The sequence below is a fragment of the Trichosurus vulpecula genome, chromosome 7, assembly GCF_011100635.1.
Source record: "Trichosurus vulpecula isolate mTriVul1 chromosome 7, mTriVul1.pri, whole genome shotgun sequence".
NCBI lineage: Eukaryota > Metazoa > Chordata > Mammalia > Diprotodontia > Phalangeridae > Trichosurus > Trichosurus vulpecula.
In genome coordinates, this window is record NC_050579.1 from 34,665,304 (window position 1) to 34,673,808 (window position 8,505).

General features: G+C 40.3%; 1 protein-coding gene across 1 annotated transcript in view; it reads right to left on the reverse strand.

Moving 5' to 3' along the window:
- The window catches only part of EFCAB5 (EF-hand calcium binding domain 5), a 136,523-nt gene extending 130,568 nt beyond the window's left edge, over positions 1–5,955 (reverse strand). The window contains exons 1-2 of the mRNA XM_036768146.1: positions 5,901–5,955; positions 341–926 (exon numbers count right to left, since the gene is read on the reverse strand). Coding sequence (XP_036624041.1) covers positions 341–926; positions 5,901–5,955 — 641 coding nt within the window. The remainder of the gene's footprint in view (positions 1–340; positions 927–5,900) is intronic.
- Between the last annotated feature and the right edge of the window lie 2,550 nt (positions 5,956–8,505).

Here is an 8,505-nt window from a genome sequence, read left to right on the forward strand (position 1 = left end):
TGTGTTCTTTAGTGCTGGGCACACAGGCTGAAAGCTTGAAGGTGAGGACATCAGGTAAAGAACCCTCTCATTTTATAGAGGAGAAACTGAGACTTAACCACTCAAGCTTACACAGAGAGTAAGGAGCAGGAACTGGACTCCAAACCCAAATTTCCTTCCACCATTCTATGCCATCAAAATCATTCTTGTCAAATCAATAAAGAATTGTTTCCTTCTTTGGCTATTAGGAATATGCTAATCAGCATGTTTTACTTAGATAATCTCCACCTTCCCAGTTTTTGTTTTGGGTTTTTTTTTTTTGGCAGAAGGCAATCAATCATAGAAACATGCAAACACTCACCTATTGAAAGGAGTGTCAGGAATTTGGGTTTTCATCTCCTTCGTGACATTTTTCATTGCTTTCAGATAACCAGATTCTGGTAAGTCTTTTTGGTATCTGGGATTGTGTCTCATCAGATATTCACCCAGATAATTAATGGGATTAAATTTTTTCCTCCTTTTCGATTCCAAAAGCTTCCTCTTTCCAACCTCCTTCAACATTTTTTCTACTCCTGGGATTAGGGTAGGCAACAGCTTCTCGAGCAAATATGCTTTTGTGTCCAATGTCATTTTGTCATCACTTAACCATTCATTGGCCAAGTCATCCAAAGGGAACTTTTTATCCATCTTTTTGTCTAGCTCCTTTTGCAGGAGAAACTTATTGATTACATTATCCTGCATGGCCATGGATCTTGCTTCAATTTTTTCAAAGAAATTGTCCTTCCATGGAAACATGCTTTCTACCATCTCTGGAGGTTCCTCTATGTCCAAAGCCACATTCTCTAATGTCTCCAATTCAGGAGCATCTGGTGTCACTGTGATGGATGCCCTTTCAGAAGTAGACCCCTGAGGCACCTCTTTGGGCTCATCTTCTTGTACTGTTTCTTCTGGGGAAAAAAAAACAAAACAACAACAAGCAGGAAGTCAGTGATAGAAATGAAATCTATGCAATTGTAAGATTGCTCAAGAAATTGGTTTTTCCCACCTAGATAAAAGGTCTCTGTTTAAATGTATTTCCTCCTACTCTCATATCTCCAGTCACTTTCATTTTCCATTTAGATAAAACATGTTTCTATTAGCCATTGAAAATTTTCCTCACCCTTTTCTTCAGTCCATTAGATGGTAAGCTCCTCAAGGGCAGAGACCACCTTTTGCTTCTTTTTGTATTCCCGGTTCTTAGGATGCTAAGCCATGTGCCTGTTTATTGATTGGTTGAATTCCAATTCTTTAGTTAGCTAAAATTCCTCTTTAGCTTCTATGTTTTCCCATTTTCCTAGAAAATCTTCCTTTTCCAGATTCAGACTCAAAATATTAGAGCTAGAAGGAGATGTAGAGGTCATCGAGCCCAACCCCCTCATTTTACAGTTGAGGAAACTGAGGCCCAGGGAGGTTAGGTGGTTCTAGAGTAGGTGGGAGCCAGCCCGCTTGCTTCCATGTGGGAAACCATTTGGCCCAAAATTCTACTTCCCCTCCCATTTTACAGGGGAGGAAACTGAGGCCCAGAGAGCCAAAGTGACTCAGTTTGCAGTATAGTCAGGCCAGGACTCAGGAATCTAGACTCCTTTTCAATAGCATCTTCAGTAATGTAGTCCAAATAGAGCACTGGATTTGGAGTCAGAAAGGCCTGAGTTCCAATCCCATCTTAGACACTGCCTTGTAATCCTGAGCAAATCAGGAGACACTTAAAGAGTCTCCTAACCCTTTCATTTTACAAGTGGAGAAAATGAGGCCCCGAGAAATAAGGTGACATCACTGAGGCAATGTAATGCATTTAGGAGAAAAAGAACATTTACTAGCTATTTAACTAGGCTCTGTTTTCTCATTTGTAAATGAGAATAAGAATACCTGTACTCCTACCTCCCGGGATTGTTGTGGAGAAAGTACTTGGTAAAATTGGTAATTGCTATACAAAATGATTTTTTTATTAAAAAAATACCTTAGCACCTACCTTTCAAGGTTGTTGTGAAGATCAAATGAAATAATACATATAATGTGCTTTGCAAACTTTGAAGTACTATATGACTTTGGCTATTATTATGGTTGTGAGGCAGTGTGGCAATCAATACCACCTGCGTTCAGGTACTATCTCTGACACCTACTCTTTGTGACTCTGGTCAAGTCATTTAACCTTTTGGTCCTTTAGTTGACTCTCTAAGCCTCTACGTTACAGAGAAGATGCTGACCTGAATTGGTAGAAGGAGTTTTCTATAGTAATAAAATTAAAAGTACAATTGTTGTTATTTTTGGAATCATTAGGTTTTATCCATTTTAGCAACTTATTTAGAGTGCCAGATCCTTCTCCCCAAAATTGTACAATTCACAACTCTACCCAGCTGTGTAATTGGGTGCCTATTTTCCCCTGTCCTTGCCAACATGGAATTTTATTATTTCTAACTGTCTTTGACAGCTTTGTGGCTCTAATATTGTTTCTCAAAGTTTTTTTTTTCATTTCTCTCATTTAAGAGTTTGATCAGCTCTTGTCACAGATTACAAACAGTTTGCATTTACCCCCCTTGAGAATGATTAATTCATGATCCTTTGACCATTTACCCACTGAGCAGCACAGGGATATCTCGGGCAAATTTGTATCAGATCCGTATAGATCCTAGTGGACTAGATTACTTATGTCTGGGTGTGGAGAAGTACAAGACTCCACTCCAGAGTATCTGATGATTGTGGGCTAGGGACTGAGTACCCACCCACTATGGCTCAATCACATTCCTTTAAATTGTCACTGTCAAACCCCTACTCCGAGTGACATCCCAACTTCTCTCTTCCTTCTGTTCCTCTACTAAGGCTGCTCAGCACAATGGTGGCACAATTTGTAATTGGGTTAGATGCCAACACCAACTGTGCTACAAATGTACAGGATTATAAGTGGGTTAGAATCCTCTATCAACCACAATTATAAATCAATGTATTACGTACCCAATGGCTTTCAGAGCCACCTAAAATAATAATAATAAAGTACCCATGGCTTTAAAATGTTAATAGTATGGGGGTGGGGTAGGGAACGATAAAGAAATCCGAAGCTTTTCCCTACAATCATTATGTAAGATAGTTTTTGATAAGAGCTATACTCACTTTCTACCCTATTCCTTGATGTCACTGTTTACAATTCATTTCTAAGTGCTTATGCAGCTAAATTTTGTTTTTCCCAAGAGAAAAAGAGCAATGATCCAGAAAATCCAGAAGTCATCTATATTTGGCTTTGCAATGCACGATATGATTTTGTGGGTGGTGACCTTACTTCCTAATTATAGTTTTCCTGGGCTAATCTTCAAATTAATTGGCAACCCTTGAACAAATAAATATACTGGGTGCCAGTGGTAAGAATGCTGATGAGGAACTCGTCCAGGATAACAACAGTTTGCCACAAATAATCTTATTATCCCTTAATGCAGCTCAAGATTGTTGTTGTTTAGTCATTTCAGTGAGGGCCGCCTCTGTGACCCCATTTGGGGTTTTCTTGGCAAAGATACTAGAGTAGTTTGCTATTTCTTTCTCCAGCTCACTTTACAGATGAGGAAACTGAGGCAAACAGGGTTAAGTGAATTGCCCAGGGTCACATAGCTAGTGTCTGAGGTTAGATCTGAACCCAGGAAGATGAGTCTTCTTGACTTTAGGCCCAGCCCTCTATCCACTGCCTACCTGTCCTCACAGCCCAAGATTTCATTAGTTTTGTGCATGCGTGCGTGTGTGTGTGTGTGTGTGTGTGTGTGAAATCACACAGCTGAATCATATGGTGCTTTCAGACCTTTTTTTTTGGAGCAACTCCTGTTTATTCATACCTCTTCCCAATTGATGGACACTTCCTTAACTTCCAATTCTTTGCTGTAACAAAAAGAACTGCTACAAATATTTTTGTACACAAGAATAATTTTGCTCATCCTTTGATCTCTTTGGGGTTGCAAATTCTTTCAGTGGCCCAGGATATCATTTGTTCCAGGTAGTATTATTCTCCCTAATCTGCCCAAGGAAGACAGAACCAGGAATGGGACCTGTCATGGGCTATGGCTAAGGGTTTTTCCACAGTGAATAAACCTTTATTAAATGTCTTACTCTGTGCCAGGCATTGTACTAAGCACTTGGGATACAAAGAGAGGCAAAGGACAGTCTCTGCTCTCAAGAAGCTCACAATAAAAAGGCAGAAAACATGCAGCTGACTATGTACAAACAAGCCATATATAGGATAAATTGGAGATAATCCTAGAGTAAAGGCACTAGGATTAAGAGGGATCAGGAAAGGCTTCCTTAGAAGGAAGGATTTTAGCTGGGACTTGAAGGAAGCTGGGAAAGCCAGGAGGCAGAGATGTGGAGGGAGAGAATTCTGGGCATGGTGGGCAAGAAGTGAAAATGTCTGGAATCATGAGATGGAGGAACAGCAAGAAACAGCAAGGAAACCAATGTGACTGAATCACAGTCTACATGGTGGGGGGCCAGGGGTGCAGAGAGGGTGATGTGTAAAGTATAAGAAGAATAGAAAGGGGGAGGCAGGTTATGAAGAGCTTTGAATGCTACACAGAGGGCTTCATATTTGATCCTGGATTAGATAGGGAGCCACTGGAGATGACTGAATAGGAAAGTGACATGGCTAAATCTGAGCTTTAGGAAGATCGCTTTGACAGCATAGATCAGGTAATTAAAGCCATCAGAGAGGATGAGATCACTAAGTGAAGTGATATAGAGGGAGAAGGGAAGAGGGCCCAGGATGGAGCCTTGTGGGATACCCGTGGTTAGTGAGCATGATATGGATGAGGATCTAGCAAAGAAGAAGGAAAAGGAACAGTGAGATAGGTAGAAAGAGAACCAGGAGTGAGAAGGGAGTGTACTGAAAACCTAGAGAGAAGAGAGGATCAAGCAGGAAGCAGTAATCAGAGGTGTCAAAGGCTGCAGAGAGGTCAAGGAGAACGAAGACTGAGAAAAGGCCATTGGATTTGGCAGCTAAGAAATCATTGGTAACTTTAGAAAGAGCAGTTTTGGTAGAATGATAAGGTCATTCTTTCCATGGTACAAGATCCCAGGTGGGCCCAGAAGTTTGAGACGTTATCAGATTGTAGATTTAGAATTGGAAGAGATTTTAGGGAATACTATGGAGAGAGAGAGTCAATGTCCAGAGAGACGGGAACTGAGCTGGGAGGCTGGTTCAGCAAACAGGGGTTGTTCAAAAAGTGAATGAAGGGATGAGATCTGGTGATTAGGAGGAGAGGTACCCAGTCAGGACATCCAGGTTCCAAATCCTATACAATTTCATATGGATTCTGCATAGTATGATGCTCTGTTTCTCTTGGCAGCCCTGGCTTCTAGCTTCCTTTAAATTAGTTGCAGCTAAATAAGAGAAAAAGAATGGTTAATAGCTAGAGAGCCAGGTTTGGGATTTGATATCCATTGAATAAGTCTAGGTTCATTTCTGACACTATTCAGGTTCATGTCATTCTTGTATTTGTCCTTAGTTATATATTTCCTCCCCAACACACACACACACACACACACACACAATTTCCATTGTTTGTATGTACCTTTTTCAAAATCCAAGCTGATCAGAGAGTTTCCTGTCTATCTTTAAATGCCACCACATTTTCTTTGAATGATCTTGAGACCACTCATAATTGTCCATTCCACTTGATACGTCTTTTCTTTTAAAGCTTCATGCTATGGGATTATATGTGTATATATACAAAGATATGTTTGTGTATGTATATGTACATATGCTATGTATGTACATAAAGCATTACATATATGCTTTTTTAATCACATAACTTTTGATAAAGTATCTCGCTCTATTCTTATGGAGAAGATAAATGTAGACTAGAAGATAATCTAATCAGTTGGATTCGGAAGTGGTTGGATGGCGGCCATACTTATGCAGTTCACTATGATAACTAGTTCAATGTCAATATTGCTGGCGTCTCCCATGGAGTACCCCAGGGATCTATTCTTGGCCCTCTGCTAGTGACTATTCTTATCAACGCCTTGGAAAAAGATATAGACAGTATGTTCATCGAATTTGCAGATGGCATCAAGCCAGCAGGAACAAGTCAACACACACAGTCGAGTCAGGATGGAGCAGAGATGTCAAACACCGGGCCAGCAGGTCCCACGCAGCCCACAACACTTCTCGGTGCAAGACTGAACCAGATTAAAATGTAGTTGGGAAATATTTAACAAAATAAATAAAATAAAATAAAACATAGATAATGTTATTTTGTGGTTTTCTAAGTCAATATGCAGCCCGTGGGGATCTCTACACACAGTTTGGGGGCATTTATTTCTATTTCAATTTGATATTATTGGGCAAGAATATTGCTCTAAATCTAATTCAATGAAAATCAGTAGGGATAAATGTAAAGTCTTATGCTTGGCTACGAAAAAATCAGCTTCACAAGTATAAGATTGGGAGAGGCATGATTTGACATTGGTGGTTCTGAAAAAGATCTTGAGATTTCAAGGGACTGAAAGCCTGATGTAAGTCAGCAGTGTGATTTGGCAGCCCAAAAAGCTAATTCGATCTTGAGCTGCATTAAGACAGGAGGTAACAGACTCACCATCTTGTGCCCTGCTCCAAACTTAGCTGGTGTGCTGTGTTCAGCTCCGAGCACCACAGTAGAAGGGCATTGATAAACTGTAGGGTGCTCAGAGAAGCGCATACAAGACCAAGAAAGTCAGTGGTGACTCATGAGTCATGACCTCCATGACTTATGGGGATCAGTTGAAAGAACTGGGCATGTTTAACCTGAAGAAAAGAAGACTCTGGAGGGACGTGCAAGCTTTCTTTAAATATTTAAAGGGCTACCTTGTAAAGAAAGGATTAAGTTTGTCCTGCTTGGTCCCAGAGGGCAGAGCAGAAGTAATAGGTGGGAGTTGCCAAGAAGAAAATTTAGGCTTGATATCAGGAAGAACTTCCTAACAGTTAGAGCTTCCAGTAAGTGGAATGTGTTGCCTCAAGAGGCAATGAGTTCCCAGACTTTGGAAGGCACCAAGCAGAAAGTGGACAACCACTTCTTGGGCACGGTAATAGTGGGAATCCATTACTTGTAGGAGTTTACTAAGATGGCCAATGAAGCCCCTTCTAACTCTCAAATTCTGCCATTCTGTAGTGATATCAGATGACTGTGAATCATGGAACATTGTATTGTCTGAAGAATCAATATTGGTACAGTAAGCCATATGGCATAAGGCACAATGCATGCTAGATTTGGAGTCATGCAATGTTATTTCAAAGCTGGTTCTACACCCTGAGCGATCTTGGGCAAATTTCTGGGTTTCAGTTTCCCCATCTGCAAGATGGGTGGGGTAGGTGTTGAACTGTATGACCTCTAAAGTGCTTTCTAGTTCTAAATCTATCAACCTAGGCCATACACACAGATTACCAACTTGCAAAGAAAATTGTTTTAAACTACTCAAGCTACATTGAGCATATTTTTATCTTTAATAATTCAGAAGGTATTTAACAACCTTGCAAGTTCTCGGGTTATCTTTGTACTAAAAATGTGCAGAAGTATTGGGTAATTGAGAATACCAATTAATAAAATGTTGCAGTTTATCACTGGCTCACAAACATGCGGACAAAAAAAAAGGCTTTGGATATGTGTTTATGTTTTAAAGATAATAGTTTCCTCAATAACAAACAAAACTTGCCAGACTTGGAATCTAAACCAAAGTTTCACTTCATGTTTGTTTGTCTCTTTAACAGAGCCTCCACTCACCAGTTAGTTGGCTTTTGTGTGCTGAGAAAGGGTATTTGGGTGTGGTAGAATCATAATAGATTCAGGACTTCCTGCCCTCAAAATCTTTTGCTTCTGGGATTTGGAGGCTGAATGAGATGAGAAACTAAGCATCTGGGAACAGGCTTTTCTATACACGCTCTTTCTGGGAACCCATTTTTTAAAGGGATGATAAGGAGAGTCAAGGACTGTAGGTCTGTATCTAAAAGCCCATAGATCTCTTGGGATCAAAGATCAAGAGGCCCTGGACCCTTTCACTGTCCTTTCTGATTGCTGCTACCTGGCACCTGGTTCCAGGAGCCAAAAGGCCTATGCAGTCACCCTTAAAAAGTCAATCTTTTATATGCAGAATGACCCAAATTGCTAGGGGACAAAATTTTATGATCCTCTTTCCAGGGCAAATTCACCTGGTCAGATATAAGAAAGTGGGGGAAAGGTGGTTGCTTTTCCCTCTCCAACACCATTCAGTTTTGACTGGGGTTTATTTAACAGTTCAAATCCCACCTTCTACAGGAGGCCCTTCCTAGCCCCTCCAGCTGCCAGGATCTTATCTGAGACTACCTTCCATCCCCTTTGCATTCATCTAGCGTTTTATACAACTTCTTTTCCCCTTTAGAATGTGACCTCCTGGAAGGCAAGGACTGTTTTTGTATTTTATCCCCACTTAATATTATTTTATTTTTTCCAATTACACGTAAAGATAGTTTTCAACATTCACTTTTATAATATTTTAAGTTCCAAT